We start from the raw sequence: 23078 nt of genomic DNA, 5'->3' as shown, positions 1-23078 counted from the left end.
CCGCAGTCGTAGTTGAGGGCAGTCGAGCAGTAAATACAATCACTGATATTCTCGAGAGAGACACAGAAGGACGGATCGCTCTGGCCGATCAGAGCACAGTATGTGACAACGTGATTCAAACACTGAAGGCCACTGATAGACTGGACAGGATTCATATACTTGTAAACACACACACACACACACACCTGTACAAATACAGGCGCGCACACACACACTCAGCATAAAAACAGTATTTCCCAAAATACACCGTTGGCTCACAGGTCCGATGTCGATGCACACATTAAAAAATAAGTTAAATTGAACTGTTTGCACATTATCTTCGTCTTCAGCAGTGAGTAAACATCGATGATGGCAGCGAGAAGACAGAAACACTTCAGCATCGCTCTGCCCAGCTCTCCATTGGCACACCAGTGTCCGTGCAGGCCGCCACCGTCCCTCCGCCGGCTGACTGAGGCAGCGGGGAGGAGACGGGTCGCTGCTGCCTGTGCTTTTCTTTTTTCCATTCAAAGACCCACAGAGGAAAAACGGAGAGAGAGAGAGAGAGAGAGAGAGAGAGAGAGAGAGAGAGAGAGAGAGAGAGAGAGAGAGAGAGAGAGAGAGAGAGAGAGAGAGAGAGAGAGAGAGAGAGAGAGAGAGAGAGAGAGAGAGAGAGAGAGAGAGAGAGAGAAGGGCGATAAGGCAGAGAAGAGGAGACCGAGCTCCTCCCAGCAGGTCTGGCACACCTAGAAGACGTAGATCTTGTCTCTCTGGACCGTGTCGAGGTCGTCGTCCATGGTCAGGAGGACCTGGGAGGGAGCAAGAGGAGCGACGGCTCAGTGCTCAAGTTTTATATTAAAAATGCCACAATTTCATTTTTGAAGTTAGTCGAGCGCTTTATTGATCCCACCTGGATGAAACAGAAAAACATTGAATTCAACCCTTCTTTCTAATTCAAAATATGATCAAATATTTGAATCCACTAATTTAAAAAGACTTAATTCTCATGTAGCAAGTGGATGCACACGTTTCTTTGAGGAGAATTCACCAAACAAAGATTTTGTTTTTCCTCCAGACATCTGATTAGCCCAATCAAGCATCCACTCACAAAATCACTTCAGACCTTTGATTCTCAAACTGTGGGCGGAACCTGAGTGCCCTCTAGTGGTACTTCAGGAAACTCTTGTGGCTCTGTCAGACCACTGTGTACGTGTATAAAACAAACAGCTGCAACTCTTCATGTTCCGGATTTATAAAGATGAATAATGTGTATTTTTGTGGATTAAAGAACTGAGTGTTTTTTTTTGTTTTTTTTTTGCACAGCTGAACTAATCAAACTCAGAGGAAAACACAAGCGTTGTTACCAGGAAGGATCCGAACATGGCGATCGAGGACAGAAAGTGCCAGATATCGTGGTCGTCAAAGAACGACAGCAGGATGCAGTCCCTGTTGTGCTCGCGGGACTCAGCCGGAGTTTTCTGTGGCGGGAAGAATGATTATAACGTCAGCGCATACGGGTGTAAAAGATGTGTGTATGTGTGTGTGACACTGACCTGCCAGGTGCTGAGACCTTGAAAGAAGAAATACAGCGCGAAGCCCCAAACCACAGCAGTGAAGAGGATACACACCAGCGGCAGACACTTGATTTTCTCGCCGCTCCGCAACTAAACACACACAGTTTAGCGTTAAGCACATGAAACCGTTCTTCCTCTCTCCGATGAGAAACGCTGCTCTGTGTTCACCTTCATTATGATGTAAAAGGCAAAGTAGAGCAGCAGGTTGCAGATGGCGATGGCCAGCAGGTAGGAGGCGAAGTCGTTGGGTCTCTCGATGAGGCCGTAAGCCGCCCTGGAGAGTAGAGAGAGGAGCACACGGACATCGGTCACCACCCAGCACGCTGCACGCCTCCGCCGCACGCAGGGAATCACACCGCCGCTACTCACAGAGACCAGTTGACGATGTTTCCCATCACGAGCAGAACCATGCGGTCCTAACAGACAGAAGCAGTCGATCACAGGGTGGAGGGATTATTCGACACCGAGCTCATAACTGCTACAAAATGCCGATATCCGGCTCTCTACTCACGATGTACATGGGTCCACTGCACTGCCGGATGCAGTCTGTGTAGACGATGTAGACCATCCTGCGCAGGACGCCGGCGTCTGACACACACAGATACACACATGAACACACTGGGCGAGACTTCAAATGACTCTGGATTGGAAAGACAAACCAAACGAGTGAGACGTTTTCTCCGTTTCTATAATTTGTTTGCGGATGAATTCTATATTTACACTCTGATCTATAGAAAAAAAAGTGGTTGGGAATTTTATTAATATCACACTCTCTGTAAAACAGTGTCAAACGTCTGATCTGTTTAAACTCTTTCAATTCATTATGGAAAAACATCTTTCCTGATTTGTTTTTTTTTTTTGAGCCATCACACCCACAAAATTCATTCAGATAATTCAGGGATAATGATGATTTTAAGTCAATTTGAACCTGAAAATGTATCAACTGTGATCTATTACATGCCACATAAAAGTAACAATAGGCCTAAAATCCAAATATAAACGTGTTAAAGAAATTAAATCTAAAATAGAAGACTTAAGAAGTTCATTTGAGCCGATTCCGATTTCTTCCTGCTGGATTGCGTTTGGCGTTGTGTGAACCTACCCAGTCTCCAGCGGCCCATGTAGTAGAGCTGCGTGCTGAGGAGGAGCGTGGCCAGGATGTGGATCACTGAGAAAACGATCCAGAACACGGTGTTGTCTTTCCCGAACACCTGAAAATCACATCATCAAGATCATTTTACACCACCAGAGCATCTGGATGCGGGTTGTCTCCTTTTACAGGAGTCTAAACTACAACGTGAGGACCGAAACGCCCGTCTCGATGTTTTACGGCTTATTATAAGGGTTGAGAGTACGCACCACTCCCAGCACAGAGAAGAAAATAACTGCAGCCAGGCAGGCGTAGGCAGTGTACGCGCTGGCATTGATGTCCGGGTGTCTCTTCTGATACAGCTTCAACATACACAGACCGGCAATCATGTACATGAAGGAGGTGTCTGAAGGGAGGAACACAACCACAAAACACACATTTTAACTGAGCCACTGCAGGTCAATGACAAGAAGCTACACAACAGATTCACTGGGTATTTCTACCCTGAAGGTTTAGAAGCTTTTGTGGATGAAAAGCCACTGTCATGCTCTAGTAATGGTTTAGTGATATTCTAATATTTTCAGATGCACCTGTACTTTGCTTCCTGTCCCAATCATCAATCTTCTATTCTTAACCACTTTTCCTGTGATACTAAACAGTAGCCGTACAGCTGTAGCTGTAAAACAATCACGGGATGTTGTTAAACTCTAAACCTTGAGTTGGATTCTGCCTGTAAAGGCAGAGCAGCCATGTGAAACCTTGGCGAGTGCAGGAAGGCAGCAGGCGGTCTTACCGAACTGGAAGTTGGTGTAGTTTGGGCACACGTGGTAACAGGCACTGAGCAGGCCCTCCATCATCAGAGCCGTCCCCATCGCATAAAACAGACCGAAGTGCTTCGGGATGCCGCATTCCTGAGAGAGAACACAAAGAGGAGACCTCGCTGGGTGAACAACCGGCGGTCTACCGATGCAGTTCAGACTGAAACAAATCACCGACGTGCGACTCACCAGCGCGTTGAGCTCGTTGCGCACCATGGCCCGATTGTGGACGATGTCTCTCTTGAGGACGATGAGGAGGAAGAGGAGTCCGAGCATCACGTAGCCGAGGTTACTGAGGATGTTGTTGAACGCGCTGCACGAGACGAGCACTTCGAGGTTACCGTGACGAACATTCACACACGTCTGCGACGCATTAAACACGCGATGAGTGTGTACCTGAGAGCGCCGAGCGGGTGGGCACACAGGAAGTTGTAGTAACAGATGTCCTGATTTCCTGTCACATTGACGACCTGCAGAACAGAGATTAAGACCCCATAACTGTGTGTTGGTGGCTTTTGCTGTGGAATATTGGAAACACTATTAAAGTTAACGTACCGTCTGATAGGTGATGACCAGCTGGACGACGGGCAGCGCGTAGAACACAGCAATCGTAGCAATGTTCCTTTAGAGAGGACCACCAATCAAGCTTTAAGATACATCATCCCAGTGTTACACAGCGGTGTTTGTGTTTGTAAAAGCAGCAGCGCGCTCACCAGAAGTAGATTTGGTATTTCTTGCTGAGGACTCTCTTGTCCTTGCGGGCCAGGTCTGACACACACAGAAATTTCTGGAAAAAGAAGATGACAAAAGAAAGACTGTGGGTGAACCAATTTGTAATTTCAAATTTGGAGTATGGATAAAATTATTCAATAATCCCACACAAGTGCCAGGATATTTCCTGTTTTTTTTTTCATCCAAGAGAAAAAATATCCCCAAAATCCATTTACTACTCATCTCTGCAGTTATGATGCAACATTCACAGCTGACAAACTCATACAAGGAGTTCAAAACAGACAAAAAGTATGAAGTAGACACAGATAGATACCAAATGAGGAAGCTACTCCATCAATTTGTCTGGGTAAGAATTTGTCTGATGCTGCAGTTCAAGTAAGTAATTAAATGAAAATGTTAGGAAAGGCAGCATTCCATCACTACGATGGATGGAGTAAATGTGAAAATAAAAGACGCTACCTTGGTGCGAACGATGTTTTTGTCCGAGTTGATGTCATCCAGAGTGTCGTAGTCGTCCTCTTCCACCGAGCTCAGAGACTCTTGCCGGCTTCGCCCAACGCTGTCCAGGGACCGCTCTGATGGACGAGACTGGGTTAGATTCAAAATCACGGAATTCAAACGGTAAGAGGCTGTAAAGCTCTTCAAATTCATCACATCTTAAGGAACTGATTTGCAGCATTCGCAAATAGCGCATAAATCAAAATGATTATTGTTGCTTTGATCTTCACATTGTCAGTCTCTCATCGTGGAAAAATCTGGAATCCTTCAGGCATCTAGGTTTTATAGATCTGTGATTCAGATAGTGCTGATTGGGTAGAAGCGAGTTTGAATTTGATAAGGCCAATTATGCGGCAGCGTGTCACCGATGCGGACGGCTACGTGGTGAAGATGATTGAGGATTGGTCGACGTTTGAAAGGCTCCTGTCCTGATGGATAAAGAGATATAGGAAACCGGTGAGGCGCGCTTGCAGAGCTGTCATCTTGCAGAGCCAGGCTGTGGAGGCAAGCCGTGACGTACAGGCTGACCGGGATGGAGCGGAGACGACCCCGGCGGCGGCGCCACCTTACCCATGTATCCATAGTTGTTGTCGGTGAACGTGGCGCTGTCAGTGATGGCCTCTGAACTCAACGTGCTGCCGTTGTCCGCTGCAGAGGAGAGCGGTTAGCTGGCTAAAACCGATCAAAAGAAAAGCACGGGCAAAACCAAAACTCATCAGGAACTCACCAAACGAGCCGTATTCATACGGAGAGGCTGGAGTTTTGCCTGTTGACAAGAGTACAGGGACATGTTAAGAAAAAAAAAAAAATCAAAAAGGAATAATAATACACATTTCACAAACAGCATGGAGGACTTGTTAGTAACTAAAGCAGGACCTATTATGCTCATTTTTTAAGCTTCATAAAAATCCAAAAATTATACTAATCATGAAATAACTGGTCCAAAGCAGCCCCCTTAATACACTTTTCACTGAAATGATAACTTTATTACAACTAAAAGTCAAACAGTCTGCTTAGAGGCACTAAGCTGTTAAAAGACATCAATGACTGCATGTAATTTGACATCAGCCTCAACGTCTAGACCAGACAAAGGACATTTTCTACTGCCGCAGCTAGTCAGTGTATATAAACGTGTGGGAGCATAACAGGTCCCTGTCAACACTACAAGCTACACGCATGTCCACACAGACACGGGGGAAGCACCACAACATGCGGGGATTCAGCTGCAGGCTGCTGACATTGAAGAGCAAACCACAACAAAACATGAATGGCTTGCAGTGGAGAGCTGTGAATGCTTCCAAAGCCGCAAGTTTCTTGTGGTTTAAAGTCAAATCAGGGCAGCAACACTGCAGTGAACAGAAACAGATACACACAGCAGCAGCAGCAGCACACATCCGTGTGTCCATGCTCGTGTGGATCTATCATGCTGTTAAGTATTGCAGGCAATAATATAAAAATTTGATATGCCTCTTTATCCAAACACATCAGCATCACAGCAGCCTTGTATTGCTGATTTTAATGTCATCCGGCAGCTCAAAAGGCGCTGCAGGTCATAAACTCCGGTCTTTCTTTTCGTGAATGTTGTTTGGATGTCAGGGAGATAAAAAGCGAGCACAGTGATGCATTCAGATCGTCTGCAGACAGGGTGAGCGAGGGCAGCAAGTGCACAAGAGGAGGATTTGTGTCGTTATACCATCTCCGTTCTTCCCGAGCAGAGAGGCTGTGAGCCACACATTAGCATTAGGAGAGAAAGAGAGACACACACACATTCAGCAACAAATGTTAATGATCACAAATACAAAAAAAAGGTTATTATACTGCACAGTAATTAAACATAACATCCCATGTACTGTCTCATTTATTTACTAAAACATTCTGGCTGTCTTTTTAGTGTTTTTGAAAATGGTGCGGTCCACACACCCTCTGTTCCCCCTGATGGGCCAGCCCACCACAGCTAGTTGCCGGGTTACCTGTCTCAGCGGGCGACGTGTCAGCAGGATCCTCAAACACCTCTCTCCTCTTTTTCATCCTGCAGAAACGGAGCAGAAAAGATGCAAATGAGCATCATTTGTATTCAGCATGGAGTTGTTGTGCAGATCCGCATTCTTCGATTAGAGTTTGCACTTCCTCCACTGCACTGGGAACAGTAATGAGGAATGATATCAAGTCTGAAAATGATGCTGCATCACAATAACAGTGGAATATGTCTGTCACTTCACTAAAAAAAAAACATTGAGCACATTGTTATTTCTGAAGTAATACACAGTCTCTGTGTGTGTATGGTGTGGCGGATGCACACATTAGACAATCTTAAAAAACTCACCGCTTGTTTTCGAGACAGGCAACCATCAAGGTCAGCAGATAGAAGGAGAGGAAGATGCCCAGACAGAACAGCATGCCCATCACATACACCTCCGCTGTGGAGGAAAATATGTTTACCACAACTTCAATGATACAGTGGCATCATGTACATCGTCCTCCTCACAGGACGACTCCTGACAGCTTATAAGCAGTGAACAATAGCCGATTAGCCACAAAATGGGAAAGAAACACAACTTAATCAAAATGCTAAACTGATTTCAAATATATCTGAGAGTTTGATTTTCTTCATCATTTAAAATAGCAACTCTCTCCGGGTCCGGTCTGAACGTGCTGCAGTGACTCACAGTTGATGGCGGGAGAGACGACCACGTCGACGACCTTGCTGCGGTTGCCTGCGTCGATGAGCTCATCGGGGCGCAGCGGGTAGAAGCGCAGCGGGCCTCCACACGCCTCGTCCTCCGTTTTTACAACCACCACCACGTAGAAACTGTTGCTGGGAAAATCTTTTCTCTGGATATCACAGAACAGCACAGGAAGAAATATGACGATCACGGCACCGTCACACACACACAAACACACACGTGCTGGGCTGTTTAATCCCGACTGCATGAGTGTGTAACTACCTGCACAGTGATGGCCCCTTTTTTGGTCATGGTTTGGTACATCCCAATGAAGGCCACGTTGTTGTCAAGGTCATAAACCGGACACTGAAAACAAAGAACAAGTCACCTCAGAGCATCACTGAAGTGACTTTAGTTTAATTTCAAGTTATTACACTGCAGGGATTTTTGTGCTGCCCTCATGTGGAGCATTAATGCAACTGCGCGTTGACCACAAAGACGGGGCATGGGTGCCACTTGAGGACAGCAGCAGTCTGGCTTGAAAGCAGAGAAAGCCTCAATCAGGCTCCGTCTGTCTGAACTCGCCCACAGGCTGTACCTGGATGTCCTGGATGGACATGACCGAGCAGGGGAAGTTCATGGCCGAGTTGACTTTGACGATCACAGTATCCACCCCGTCTGGAAAGACGTACTTGAAATACTGAGACACAAAGGAAGAGACGGCCAGTCAGGGACTGAATCATGAGAGGAGGCTGGGAGAGAGTTCTGGATTGTACTGCAATAGCTGACAAGCAGCTTTCTCCGGCTCAGACACAATGGAATTAAATAATATGCAGATACTACGGCTGATCTGATGGATTACAGGGACCAAGAAAAACAAATCTCAAGCGTGTTTTTGTGTAATCAAAAGCAAGACTTTCTGGAGAAAAATAATGTTGCAACAAACTGTGCAAATTCTGAAATCTCCATTAATTCATGCCTTCCCCTGCATCCTGCACCCCCCACTTCTCTGCCTACGCCTGTGTGAGCCGCAGCATCAGGAAAGCTTACCTGGGGTTGCGAGGGTGACGCGGTGAAGCTGAATTTCTTGTCTGTCCTGTTGTCAAATTTCAAGAATACCAGAAAGTTAATTTGATGCTTGTTAAAACAAACAGTGTCCTAAATGAATGGTGAATAGAAGAGGGAGGTCACTGACTGCAGGGTGAAGCTCTCAACACGGCTGACTCGGAGCTGGTAGTTGGTGCCCTGGCTGGACAGGGTGGACACGTCGATGAAAAAGTGCTGGGTTTCTGAGATGGCCCGGGTCGGAGGCTGGCACAGCGTTCGACCCACATGATTGTAAGGGTATTTCCTCTGGTAGCTGGAAGAGTAAACAGCAGCTTAGAATCAAAAATGTTCAAGTAAACTGTGATTTGTGTGTATTCCTAAAAGGACATTCTGACTTTTAAATAGAGGCAGAGCTCCTTTAATTCTATATGCCTTTCATGTGTCTATACTTCACAAATCCAACCTGCCACCTGCACTCAAACCTCATGACTTATTTATCATAGTCTCGATCCATTAAACATATTAGTAAAAAGATGCTCAACCTTGGTCTGTTTTCGATTTCCCAAACAGTCAGCTCATCAATGCAGACCTGTTTTTCCACAACTGAAGCTTTTACAAAGGATCAGATCGTTTCTTGGCTCTGCTTGTTAGAGAAAAAGGTCAAGCGGGCATTCTTAACATCTTGCAGATTAGATGACTGTGATTTCCTTTGCTCTGGTTTCAGTAAATGTAATATACAAAGTGCAGCTGCAATGCTGCGGCCAGGCTTCCACCGCGTACCAGAACAACTGCCCAAATCCACCACAACCGATTTTGAGTTTTAATCATTTCTTTTAAATAGACACACTCCTCCTTATTTCTGAGAACTTTAACCTGCATGAGTCCGTTTCGGGTAGTTTCCTTTCAGCGGTGCCAAAATAACAACCTGACACCAACGGTGACCAAGCCCTTCCTTTTGTTTAGTGAGTGAATCCTGTTGTGCATTTTGAAATTAGTCCAAATAAAACAATGGATAACCTTCTTTTCTTTAGTTTAAAAAATAAAAACTCACACACAGAAGAACACCTCTGTTGCTTTTTAACTAAGATTTTAAAGCATTAGAAATATAGTTTTTGAACAATGGTCTACCTCTCTTTTTCTTTTTTAACTTAAGTGTGTTGTATGTTTATATCAGAAAACGTTCACATCAAAGTTAAAGGAATGTTTTGCAGCGTCTCCAAGAGACTCTGGCCAGATACAGAATATGGTCACTCTGATACGGGTCAGATCTAAAATGCAGATATAGATGTGAAAGAGAAATCCACAAGAACATACTGACTGACTGCTGAAGGGTGAACTAGTTCATGGCTGATTATGAAGCAGGCAATGCTGATAATGAAGCAACATGTTCATATTCACAGCAGCATTTGGGCTTTTTCAAGAAAATCTTTTGAATGTGCGACAAAAACAAGCATTGGAAATCCCTGTATCATTCGTTCAATTGATATTCAATTAAGAATCAAAAAAACTTAATATTGAAAAATGAGTCGTTTTTCCTTTTTTTGTTTTAAAAATAAAAACGAATAAATGAAAATTGGTTTGTTTTTCAATATCCCGTTTGTTAAGACAGATCAAATAAAGGAAAGTTCAAATACGGCCACAGAGCAGACTTTAATGTGACTTTTCAATTTCTTCGATCTCCGTGACCCGGAAGTTCTATCGTGTGTGTTTTGGTTGTTGCGGCGGGAAAGTGGGCGGGTCACATCAACCTGTGGGTCAGTTTAAGGCCAGCACACACTACAGGATGATCAGGCTGAATTTTGCCCCGATCTTCTCCTCCCGACCGAAGCCGACAAGGTCCGACTGTCGGGAGTACGCAAGTTCGGGTCCGATCTTCTTGTAGTGTGCGGTGTTTTCAGAGAGATTTTCTCTGGTCGGAGCCTCTCAAGAGGCGTCAGACTGGAAGATCGTAGATAATGAAAAAAAAAAAAAAAATCCCCTCCCAGCTGCCAGAGATCATTTTCTTATAATTTACACTCCACATTTGATAATAATTCAGTTTATTAAAGTGTGTGTGTGCTTTTTTTTTGACTCCCGAGTGGAGCAGTAGTAAAGAAGTAGTAGTAGCAGACTGACAAATGAAAGCTACTTTTTTTAAATCCCCAAATATCTTAAATCATTCTTTTTGTCCCCAGATTGGATAGTTTACACCAGAATAAAAACTTGTTGAGCTTTGATTAGGTCAGTTTCATTATACGTCGCTCTGTCGCTCTGAAGGCAGGGAAAGTTTTTTCCCCCATTCTTCCGTGATGGTTAATAGTGGGGATGAATTCAAACATTGGGATTATTGCAGGACTGGTGGAGACGCAAATGAATGAATCAGATCAGAGTTTGGGTGTGAATTTAGGAAATACAGTTCATCCAGGAAAGATTGAGGATTAACCACTCACTTTCTGCACTGCTGAGTTTAGGAGTTCTGACTTTTCTCTTTCACTGTCATAATATATTTCACAAACATATGTCTCCTTCTCTGACAGCTGGAAGGGGATTTTTTTTTTTTTTTTGAAGCAGCAGCACCTTGGTTAGACAGAGCTGTTCAGCCATTCAGGGAGCTCTATTCCGGGGGTGTGGACAGCTCGGCCCTCAGCTGATCGGCGCCTCTCGGAGTGCACCACACACCACATTTGCAGTCAGAAATATTAAACATGTGCATTATCTACCATCTTCCCTTCCGACGCCTCCTGAGAGGCTCCGACCGGAAAAGATCTCTCTGAACACACCGCACACCAGAGGAGGATCGGACTCGAACTCATTTGCGTACTCCCGACAGTCGGACCCTGTCGGCTTCGGTCGGGAGGAGAAGATCGGGGCAAAATTCGGCCTGATTCGGACTTAAACTGACCCACAGGTTGACGTGACCCGCCCACGTTTCCCGCTGGCAAAAATCAAAACACAGATGATAGAACTTCCGGGTCACGGAGATCGAAGAAATTGAAAAATCACATTAAAGTCTGCTCTGTGGCCGTATTTCAACTTTCCTTTATTTGATCTGTCTTAACAAACGGGATATTGAAAAACAAACCAATTTTCATTTATTCGTTTTTATTTTAAAAACAAAAAAAGGAAAAACGACTCATTTTTCAATATTTTGTTTTTTGATTCTTAATTGAATATCAATTGAACGAATGATACACGGATTAATAGACATCCTTCATTTCTACATATTAACTTTTATTTGCTTCATTTAGTGGAATCAGTATTCTACTTTTGCTGTGTTTACAGACACATTCCCATACGTCCTCTACAGCGACAGTAAGTGGAATAGGATGGGAATAGGGTGAATTATTTTAGCAGTACTAGTTGGCTGGTGAAAAACAAATATTCACTTGGAGAGAAGGTCCAATAGGTCAAACTTCAAGCGAAGTGGAACTCGAAAGACGTATAAATTTAAAGACAGCATGTGACAGACAGCTTCAGAAAACAGAAGTGACCTAACCTTGGAAATTACAAGAGAAGTGATTTACAGTAAGAATGGTGAACTCCTGAGAAGGAAGTTCAAGTCCAATGTGCATTGGTGATATACTAAGAAATGCTAAGCCACGGGACAGCACATGGTTCTGCTGTTGCACAACCGTGGCGTCGCTCCATGCAGAGAGTGTGGGACACAAAGATTTCATCACAGACGGGCTGTTCGCCAATGGCTAATAAACAGCTGAACTCCTGACTTGTCATTAGAATCTACCTGATTAAGTAATGTGCGACGTCTGACGGTCAGAGAACAACCGGGCGGTATGTGGCAAGTGCAGTTTCTGCTGAACACACAAAAAGTGAGCTTTGCCACAGCTTTCAGACAGCAACCGCATAACTCTGTGACATGCAGAGTATTTACACAGTGTCTTGTGACCAATGTTCACCATCTAGGAGAAAACAGATGCTTTCTCTAAACAACCTTGGATCACCTCTTGATGTACAATATTTATGAGTGCAGTGAGGTACAACATATGTCCATAAAGGCCCAGCAAAACACAATGAGGTGGAGAAACTCATAATTATAGTAGGGTGAGGAGGTTTGCTTTATGTTACCTTACAAATACTATGGCCACTATTAAAATTATTGGCATGTAATACATCGTGTGTATGTAGGACTTGTTTGCGCAACTTTTTACAGAGGAGCATGTGGATCAAATTCCAGAATGATAATGTGTCATCATTCATGATGGCCCACATAAACCAGAAAACACCCATTGCTCTGCGCTCAACATTCATGATGGGTGACTGTAAAGTCAACATGTAAGGCACACACTTGTGCATAGTAGTAGTGAGGACTTTTGAGTGTGAAGCTGACCATCTCACTTAACACAATAGACAGTGAGTTCTCTAGTGTTTCAAGTGGCAGGTGCTAAAATCGAGTGAGACTGAATGTCCCAAATACCACTTGATGAGCTGAATTAATAATATAGGAGTGCTCCAGGTTTGTATGTCATAGGTGTGAAAAAAGGGGCTACTCACAGGCCTCTGAGAATTAAAGGGACTTGAAAAGACAGCACTGCTTGCTGCTGTCTCACCACAAATAGGATAGGACTCTTCAGATTCTGTGACAACACGTCCACAGTCACACGGACTCCCTCAGTCTGGAAGAGAAATACAGGAGCGCAGAGGTGATTCAATGAAACATGATGTCATTTAGCAAGAAAAACAAGCAGATCAATAGGATGACTAATCAACTCACCTTATTCCTGGAAATCGTGTGATTGAAAGCATAGATGGTTTGGTTTTCACTTGTGACCGTGTCATTATAGGTGACATCAAACTCTGCGTCTTTCTGGACCACGTTGGTGGTCTCCCCCACGGCCCCGCCGCCGCACACTAACTGGGTCACGCATAACCAGAACAGAGCGGCCAGTCCCGGTCGGATCCAACAAGGAGAAGATCCAGAGGTGTTTTTATGTCGAGACTTCCAGCAGCTCCTTAGCACCATTTTAACTGACAGCGCCTTCCTCAACCGGGAAAAGATACCTAAAGTCTGCGAGCCTGGAAGGCAAAACAACTAAAAGAAACTCCACCCCATTCAGTTACAATTACAGGCTGCTTCAATACTGAGGCACTAATAACAGCTGCTAACTGGGAAGCTAGCGACACAGGGAGATGTTTACTTCCGAGATAGACCTATGTATTTGTCCTGTTGGAATCCGTAAATAGTAGAAACTGATAGCTGTGCGTCCAAAAACAACAAAACAACAAGGCGACAGAGAAACCCTCCTCAGTCTGAACCGCTGAAGTCCTTCAAGCTGTTTACTAGCCGTGCTAACAGCATTAGCATTGGTGTCTCGTACGGTGGCAAAGCAGCAGCTCCATGTTTTGAACTGTAGATTTCATATCCAGCTTCGGGGACGATGACAGCAAATAATGTGGATTATTTTAGTCCATCCTGCTCGAACCGTCGGCATGCCCTATATTCGTGGCGCCGTCGCATTGTGAGAGCGCTGCAGCTCAGAGGAGACTGTTTACAGATCCGAGTCTTGAGCGCCCCCTCCACGCGCAGGCAATAAACAAACCGACGTACGACGTCATGACGTCATGTTATAACGTAATTCTCCAGCTGCTTTGATTTTATTATGGAAGCATCTTTTAAATGTATCCTTAAAATCAGTCCCCCTAAAACTCATTTAAAATACATAAAAAAAATGACAAAAACAAAAACACACACGCTGATGCAAAAAAATATTTTTTGATGAATTCCTTGTCACGTTTTGTTTTTTTTGTTGGTATTTTGTTATTGCCTGACATTCTGGCAGATGTTTAGTAAATTCATCAATCTCAGTACTTGAAAACAATTCAACTTTGTAGGGGGAAATATGCTTTTGGATTATTTTGAGAGTGTGCTTGAAAACAGTTCTACCTACTTGATAAATCTTTTATTCCTGTTACATTACAAATATTACATTAATTGTTGCAAAAACTGGGAACCCCACCACCCCCGCCCCGCCCCGTTTTATTGCTTTTCAAAATGAGTTCAAAAATTACATTTTCTCAATCAAACACTGAGAGCAAAATTATTCTATTAGATCGACTATTCGCTGTTTTTGTTAAGAGATAAGGGTATTTTTGACTATCATTCCGGTATGCAAATTTGAACAAAATGAAGGACAAAAATTAACTTGCAACCAACAAATAGCACAATATTAAAATTGTCAGATGCCACCACCATAATGGGATAAAACAGCAACAGCAGTTTTTGACACTTGTTATTTCTGACTTCAATGCCAAGTGAAGCGTCTTGCTTTGTGCTCGCATTTCTTACATGCAGTCACTCATGTTGTCCACAAAGTGGCGCTGTCTTCATCCTGATGACTGATTCAGAGCAGAACAGAATTCATTTTCAGTTAAATCATTTTGAAGCAATGTAGAAAAAAATCTTCAATTAAACCAATAGATGTTTTAAGTTATTAGTGGGTATTCTGAAAACCTATATTTTTAAACATTTCTCTATAGAACACCTAATATGAGTTTGATTTGTTGCATAAGAATATATTAATTGCTGTTTTCTTACTTTAAATGTATACTACGCCTTACAACAATCAATATTAGTGATATGGTGGAATTTTTTGGCGTCTTCTTTGAGCGTGCGTGCTTGCGTACATGTGCACGAGATTATTTGTGACTACATTGCCCTCTATGCAAATATAGAATCTTCAAATTAAATTTCCATGGTAATATAACCGATTCCACTGCCTTTCGGTAGAAGATGTTCATTAAGAGATCTTGTCAAAGACCTTTACCCCCTCAGAAGGTCAGGGTCGTTTCACAGCATACTAGTGACATTTACCTCTGCAGCTACTCGTTGGTAGAAATGATTTGAACAACATAAAATGAGGAAACCTGACCTTTTATCCAAAGAAATATTCAGCCTGGCTCATTATGCAAATAATATGCAGCTGTTTGTGAGCTATCAGAAGAAGCTGTGACCATATTTTCGATAAATATGTTAATTCCCATGTTGTAACGGAGCAATATTAACTCGGGAATTTCAATTTGTCATGTAATATTAAAGCTGTGTGTGTGTGATCACACACAGCGCTGCGCTTGAGGAATCACTGAATCATGGGAACCCAAGTGATAATGCGCACTTCTCCGTCACCATAGCAACCACAATACGATTCTGTGGATGAAGTCATTTGTTACGCCGATCGTCGCCATGGTTACAACCTAGAGAGGGCGCTGCGGAGGAGCGTTCCACGTAAAATGACGCAGGGCGGGGGCGTGCCCGCGATGCGCGCTGCGCAAGGCTGCTTGTTGTTCCCGCAGAGAGGCGAGAAGATGGCGGCCGTGTCAAGCGGAGGTGCTGCTGGGTCCGCTGCGGCCGGGATTACGCACTCTGCCCGACCGACCCACGCAGGCATGGGCTCCCAGAACCGAGCCCAGCCGTCCTCCGGGATCAGCCACACCGGCCGTACAGGCACGGCCCCCGGGTGCATCACCAATCCTGGCCACACTTCGGCCACCAGGCCCCCCCCAGCCCGAGTGGGCCACTACGAAATCGAGCGGACCATCGGCAAGGGAAATTTCGCGGTTGTTAAACTAGCCACACACATCATTACTAAAGCGAAGGTAAGGCGGGTGATGTCCGAGCGCTGGAGGTGAACAATTACAAGTTGTCATTGTTGTATTTTCAGCTTTTTCGTCCATGTAGTCGGGATGACGCCGGGGCCTTCAGGCTCCGGAGACTCAGCGGCCAGCCCGCTTTAGTGACACCGCTCCTCGGTGTAGCGGGGGTCCGCTCGGCACAGGGCATCACCAACAGCTACGGAATACACACACATTCAGCTTGGGATCAAACCGAATTTCGCGTGTATTTGGCGGGAGTACTTTAACAGAAACCGAGCCGGGCCCGGGTTAATGTCTGGCAAAACGCAGAGGACGGGGAGAAGGGTATTGACGAAGATGATAAAGAGGAGACAACCATCCTGTCGGAGCTAGCTTAGCTCACCAGCTAATTAGCTGTTCGTAAAGGTTTAGTTATTGTTGGAAGTGATGCTAGAGCAATGTACTAAACGGGCACTAAATAACTTAATGACAAACTTCCAGAGTTGATGGGCTTTGTTTGCCAATGTGTTGTTAGCTCCCTTTTGTAAATTCCCCCGAAAAAGTAGTAGTGAAACCCGGCGAAAAGCAGCTCTGACAGCCAGAGGCAGCTAAACAAACCACTCATCACTTATCCTTTCGCTTTGAAAACGTTTCTTACACCTTTCTCGTTGTTTGACCTGTACTTGAACTTTGTTTACTCTTCAGTCTGTTGAAATTTTTAATGAGTCCTCCCGTACAGGAGAACTCTGACATGGCAAAAATGAGAGGTTTCAAAACTTTGTATTTAGATGCTGTTTTCATGGAGAGGGCGCCAGCTTTGCAGCGTTCTGTATGATCGGACAGGCAACAGTGAGAGGCAGATGCTGACAACAACTGATGCTATTCACGTAAAGTAAAGACAGTCATTCTTGGTATGAGGATCCCTGACTTGGACCTTGGTCTTAAGCTTGTCAATACGTCAATAATCCTTGCAATCTAGGAGTGAGCTAGATGAATATATATTGCTCACATCTCCTGTCTGGCTCTTTTCATGTGTGCTGACCTGATGGATCAGATGCTTCTTTGTTTGAGGCACTTGTTGTGGCTCGAACATCCGTCTGCTTGAAAATGGAAATCCAAAACATATCAATAAAACTAAAGATTTGTTAAGATTCATGCTAATAGCACATCCAGTTTACAGTCTGTTTTAGAGCTTATGGTGTGTGGTGATTATTGGTAGTTTTGATCACTCTGCACATAATTTGCGATTGATATCTTATTTATCTAGATGTCTTGTGCCACATGGTCAAGAGAACTTCCATGTTGTTCCATGAGGCCAACAAAAACTCTGGTCAGTTGTATAGTAAGGAGGATGTGGCTGCCATGACAGTATACCTTGAACATTTCGAAGAAGCAGTCCACAGCTTGTTGAGACAGATTGATGAAGAGATATTCTTTGTGTGCAAGCGTGTCTCTTTCCTCACTGCCAGTCTGTCTGGGACGCAGGCAGAGGACAGAGTGACATGGACCGACAGAATGAAAGAGGGGCCTTGTTTGTTGTCTGTCGATGGCGGACACAGACAGACTGAGCCAGCTCATGATTTTCATCAACAAGCGCGGGGGGCTTTTGCCATCCCCAGTCGCTCATGAATATCAGAAGAATGGTAGTGTGTGCTCTTACGTGCCCGTGGATATCATGAATATGGATGTGATGATCAGTCATCAGATGAAATGTGCTCTGGAGCCTTGTTTTTACAGCCTTGGTTTCATAACGATCCGATGTGAAATGCTGACTCGTCAAAAATAGCCCAACAACTCTCTCTGTTGTTAACTGGAGCTGTATGATATCCTGCAGTGCAGTCACACAGCGGAGGACCAGGGTATTTGTATTTAGTCCTTCTCTATGCCTTTCCCTTGTTTTGTAAACCCTGAAAGATTCAACAAATCATTTGTTTGGAGTTTCTTTCAGCCATGTTTTGTGCCAAACATTGTAAAACTATTCTTAGAAACTTATCCCGCCCTGTAATGTCAGTAATTACCGGAAATCTTACAAAATGTTTCAATATTTTTGTGGTAGTGTCATTTCTGGGACATTTGGAACTTTTATAATGTGCACAACGGATCGCCCCAAACAGTGACATGATGTTTTAAACAGCAGGTTGATCTGTCATTGAAGGTTTGTATTATTTGAATGCCTTTATGTAATTCAGTCCCACCAGTATGTCAGCTATATATTGAAGGATCACTGGGGCCTGCAAGGCAACAGGTAAAATGGCTGCCTCAAATCATGACACATGTAATCACTGCATGCTGCACTCAAGTAGTGTAAAAGTGAAAGTTCATCAAGTCCAGACACAGATGTGTTCCTGAAGTGGAAGTCAGACAGAAGCTTTGATACTCGCTGACACATTATGGTTTGAAACGTAAAAAGAAATCATTTCAACATCTTTGATTGTTGCTTAACATCGGCGGTCTTGTTATACAGTGAGAGGGGTTCTCAAAATGTTACAGTACTGCAGCTACAGACAGCCTGAGATAATCTAATGACACTGTCAGAAACGTTACAGCCTCAGGTGTCACTACATTGCAGAGTGTTATTGGCGTGAACTACAGCTGCTAACAACCAATAGGAATGCAGCAGGTTTTGACACCAGTCCACCACCAAAACACCAGTTAGCTGATTCTCAAGGAGGTTAAAAAGCTGCACCATTCTCAGCCGACTTTCAAGCTCTTTTCTCTGCTCATAAAATGTTCCTGGGAAAAAGTGCTCAACTCTGGGTTTGCTTTGATTATATCCCTCAGGCGGCAGCAGCCTCCATAGATGACGTACAGGACAATGTGACTTTTCTCACGTACTAAAGATCAGTTCTCACCCTCGATTCAATCCAATTCAGTCCGTAGTAGCCTTTACTGTCTGTGCTCTTATTACGCTTATCCAGGGTGAAATTTTAAAATCCAGAAATCTATTTTACATCAATAAATCCAGCATGAAGTGGTGAGGTTTTTTTTTTTTGTAAATGTATGGTTTATGTATTTATGAGTATCAAAAATGAATTGGAATATTAGTCGTATTCACGGCTGTTGGTCTCACTGTCTAAGAGTTGACTTGTTGGCCGTGTGCAAAAGGTCCTGGTTTCCCACGAACCATCATGGTAAAAAAGAAATGACACAAAAATAAGGAAGATGTTATTGGCTATCCAAGCGACGACAAGTGGTAATACTTTATTGTGACATCGCGAAGCTAAGCCAGAATTTTTTCGTGGGAATGCCACCCCCATCCCCACTTGAAGAGAAGAGGGTGAGGCTTTATTTATGATCTTTCTTTCCAAGGCATTCATGAGTCAAAAGCCCCAAAACATCCAGTTACCAGTAGTTTGTGTTGGACGACTTGAGAAATTTCTGGGTAAGCATCATAACCCATTAATAGGGAAATGCTCCTGCTTCAGTCGTCCTTTTTTGATGATTTGGCTTCTGATCTGGACAGTGTTATTGGTCGATTTGTCTAATAATGATGGAGGATATGGACCCACGCACTGCACCGATCGATTATTTTTCACCCAGCCGCTTCATCAGGTGGCAGATTTGCACTTTCTTGTGTATGCCCTTATAAAACTCAACAACTGTTTCAGTTTTTTGTGCACTGTTATTTAATTAGCGTGAATGACATGTGTTTGATGAATTTTACAACGTAATACAGTTTTTTTTTTATCACTCTATATTGTGTATTGTTGTATGATGGAACAGATTTCATTCTGACAGCTTTAAAACTGATCTAACAGGCTGATTATTTTCCAAAAATAACTCAGATTTTTTTCATACTCATTCATCAATAACACTTTGCAAGTTTTCATTCTTTATTTGTGTTTTAAATATTGTTAAATGGTGATCATTGTTGACATTTTGATTTCCATCTGGAGAACTATACTTGTCTCTGTGTGTCCTCACTCAATATCTAAAGACGACAGATATTTCAGAAGTGCTGGTTTTTTTTCTGAAAGCCACTCTGTGGACACCAGAGGGCCGCTTCACTGAAAAAAAATCTGAACTTTGTGTCATCGTCATACAAAGTGTCGCTTGTTGTCTTGGGCGAACGTGTGTTGCCAGGGCTCAGTAGGAGTGAACTTGTTCCAGTGAGGTCTTACTTATTTCCATGGTTTCCCAGTGGTGATGGTGGTTGCGGTTGCCAGAGTCCGGCCGCCACTTAAGTACGGAGCTCATTGTTGGTTGTAAATTGTTTCTTGAAAGGTGCGCTTCGTTTTCCCACCCCAGAGTCTCAGATGTCCCTGAACCTTGGCTTGTGTTTGTCGATGAAATGATCGTTAAGCACGATATGCAGTGATCCGGTGCTGCGATGGTGGTAGCATGTCTTGGCTCGTCTGTTGATGGGGAAGCAGCCCTTTAACCCTGTTCTTTTTTGTTGTGTTTCCTGTGTTTCCCGCTTTCCTCCCGTGTGTTTTCGGTAAGAAAAGGACAAGCGGGAGGAAGGGGGCAGGCAGGATGGCAAGCATTAGGTAACAGGCCTAATGTACTGCGTAACAATTCCACACACACAGACACACACGCACAGGGCAAAATGTGATTTCATTTGGGTGAGTAATATGACAAAGGCTCGGTTTCTGCTTGACTTATCTCCCTGCCCTCTAGTCGTCTCTTCTGCTGCATCTCAGTCCTTTGAATCCGTCTTTAAAAGCGGCACAACACAGACCAGACTCCGTTACGTGACATGATGGAGCGTTTTGTAGGCTCCCTCAGTATGATGGCATTGTGTTCCACATGCATCATATCGGCATCCTGTGCCTCAGCCTCGAGCTGATAGGATAAGATGAGGTATCTTTCTATTAGTCTCACCAATGGGAAATTTGCACTTTCACAGCATGAAAAAGCAGAGGAGAGTTGCTGGAAGAAAAATAAAAGAGCAATGATAAGAAATTCACAAAGTTTAAGTGAGCAGATGTGCGGTGGATGTCTTAAAATCTCTTATCATTTGTTCCTGCGCTTTTGATGATCACGCCGTCTATCGCCAGAGCAGCTCTTCAGCTCTGTCATGGTGTCCTGCAGGCAGTGAGAGTCATTGTCCCGCATAAATGCCAGCTCCTTCTTTCACCCACCGACTCCACTGCGCGCGTGGACCAACAAAGGATGCACTCAGTTGTGTGCACATGCATGCGTCCTAAAACGATCTACGTACATCGCAGCACAGTCTGTGGCAGCTAAAGTTCACAGTTCCGTGCTGTCATCATGTACTCGTCTATGCTTTCGGTCCGAGCTGATGAAACGTCGCTCACTTGAAATCATGCCGGTTTCCATGGTTTCTATGACAAGGACGACAGTGCCGAGTCGCCATTGGAGGAGCTCGTTGCCCGTCATAAATAATGTGTGGAGTGGACAGTATTAACAAGATTATTGTCAATGCAGTTACATCTGTCGACACTTTTAAATCACAACTTAAAACCTTTCTGTTTGCTCAAGCATTTGCTTAGTTTCCGGGCCAGATTTGATCTGTTTTTGACTATTCATCTCTTTTTCTATCTGACTATTTATTTGTATGTAATTGTTGCTTTTATTGTTGTTTATTGTGTTGTGAAGCACTTTGTGGCTTTTTACCTGTGAAAGGTGCTATATAAATAAAAATTACTTACTTACTTACTTACTTACAATGCCGAGGGAACTCTGTCCTCGCAACACATTCACCAATCACAACATAGGGCACACCTCGATAGTTCTGTGCTTTTTGATTAATTTGTACAATGGAAATGTTGGAACACTCTATAAGCAACTTTAGGTTTGAGAGCTGATCAGTACAATGAAGAAACCAGTTTTTGTGATAAATTAAGCTTTGTGACGTAGCATGGTGTTCTGGATAGATATTAGAGGATGAATAGATTGTTGGACTGTGGTATTTTTATAATCTTTAAAAGGATTTCGGTCCTGTTTCGGTCCTCCTGTTATGTTTCTTTCCATATAAGCGCTATGCTACTTTTTATTATGTTATGGATGTACTTTGTGTAACTACCAGTTATTGTACGAACCCTATACAATTACATTTTGATTGATTCCAAATTTCGTTCCAACTATAGTTTCTAAATTGATCACAGAATACATGAATATGTTTGTGTAATGGATGTGCTGAAATTGATGTGCTGCTCAGGTATTATTTGGAGATTTAGCAAAAGTAAGACAATGCATGACACCTCTCATAATGTACACTGTAAAACATCTGATTGGATTGATGGTTTTAACATCAAAACAGAGTAATTGGCAAAACTTAATACTTGTGACATTTTTCAAGCATTGCATATGCATCTATCTAGTATAGTGGTCGGCAACTATATTTGGTGTCGGGCCACTTTCTGTTTGGGCACTTGAATCATGGGCTGGGGGTCACATAGCTCAAATTTTTAAATGGTGATGATATCTGTACAATTTAGATGCGTTCTTAAGCCATTAATTGGGAAATAAGTATAATCTACAACAGTGTGTGACAGAAGCATCCTGAATGGTTAAAGTCAGATATCAGGCATTTGTGAGAGGAATCCAGAGTAGGGATGCACGATATGGAAAGTTTTAACCAATACCGATAACCAATAATTAACTACTTCTCATGGCCGATGCCGATAACCGATAAATTCAGATTTTTATATTCAATATAATCTTAAAATAATCTGAAGTTTGTTTACCAAGGAGAATAAAAACATTGAAGATGCAGTGATGAAAAAAGTAATACTTTAGAAGCTCTGGCCTGACTATAACAGCAAACAACAGTACAGACTCTTCACATGTTCATTTATTTTTTGCGGAAATATCAAACAGTTACATTGAGTAACAGTGCATTTTTTCCAAACTATAATCAAAATAAAATCTCCTGTAATTATTTACACAGGCTGTCAAACGTCTCAAAACTCAGTATCAAATATAATGACATCAAATCCCAACTTAAGCAAAAACTGCATCCTTTAAGAAAAGGGTTTCACAGAACTTGTTTGCCGAAAAATGAAGTGAAATATTTTCAACTATGAAATAAATTAAATGCATTAACCTGTCAACCTCAAATCTAAAAACTAGGGGTGTCAACGTTTACAATTTTTTTTCTACATGTGACGTCAAATGACCACGAGATGGCGCGGTCTCCTTTGACATA

General features: G+C 43.3%; 2 protein-coding genes across 9 annotated transcripts in view; one reads left to right on the top strand and one right to left on the bottom strand.

Annotated features, from left to right (window-relative positions):
- Nucleotides 1-179: 179 nt before the first annotated feature.
- Nucleotides 180-13895, bottom strand: sidt2 (SID1 transmembrane family, member 2). Of its 5 annotated transcripts, XR_003932845.1 has the most exons (28): nucleotides 13107-13827; nucleotides 12887-13008; nucleotides 8547-8711; nucleotides 8402-8447; nucleotides 7950-8051; nucleotides 7634-7717; nucleotides 7355-7520; nucleotides 7012-7105; nucleotides 6659-6717; nucleotides 6382-6408; nucleotides 5416-5454; nucleotides 5259-5336; nucleotides 5054-5116; nucleotides 4650-4765; nucleotides 4172-4245; nucleotides 4014-4080; nucleotides 3855-3928; nucleotides 3648-3771; nucleotides 3434-3551; nucleotides 2910-3046; nucleotides 2653-2761; nucleotides 2062-2138; nucleotides 1920-1966; nucleotides 1719-1824; nucleotides 1530-1640; nucleotides 1341-1454; nucleotides 645-785; nucleotides 180-540 (listed from the first exon to the last, which is right to left on the bottom strand). XR_003932845.1 is itself a non-coding variant. In XM_030109055.1 (27 exons), the coding sequence occupies exons 1-27, from the start codon at nucleotides 13353-13355 to the stop codon at nucleotides 723-725; spliced, it is 2631 nt and encodes an 876-aa protein (XP_029964915.1). In that variant the 5' UTR covers nucleotides 13356-13895; the 3' UTR covers nucleotides 587-722. The 5 variants fall into 5 exon arrangements, 4 of the variants coding, with proteins under 4 accessions (XP_029964915.1, XP_029964916.1, XP_029964917.1 ...); XM_030109055.1 differs by lacking the exon at nucleotides 180-540 and having other exon boundaries at nucleotides 587-785; nucleotides 13107-13895; XM_030109056.1 differs by lacking the exons at nucleotides 180-540; nucleotides 6382-6408 and having other exon boundaries at nucleotides 13107-13826.
- Nucleotides 13896-15672: 1777 nt separating this feature from the next.
- Nucleotides 15673-23078, top strand: part of sik3 (SIK family kinase 3) — a 49269-nt gene continuing 41863 nt past the window's right edge. For 3 of the 4 annotated variants that reach the window (XR_003932842.1, XR_003932843.1, XM_030109054.1), the window contains exon 1: nucleotides 15673-15985. Coding sequence is in view for 1 of the 4 variants with exons in the window: in XM_030109054.1 (XP_029964914.1) it covers nucleotides 15695-15985 (291 nt within the window). In the remaining 3 variants the exon portion in view is untranslated. The remainder of the gene's footprint in view (nucleotides 15986-23078) is intronic. The other variant, XR_003932844.1, reaches the window with a different exon arrangement.

The sequence above is a fragment of the Salarias fasciatus genome, chromosome 14, assembly GCF_902148845.1.
Source record: "Salarias fasciatus chromosome 14, fSalaFa1.1, whole genome shotgun sequence".
Lineage (NCBI taxonomy): Eukaryota > Metazoa > Chordata > Actinopteri > Blenniiformes > Blenniidae > Salarias > Salarias fasciatus.
The sequence above is the reverse complement of the archived record's forward strand: the minus strand, read 5'-3'. Positions and strand labels throughout refer to the sequence as shown.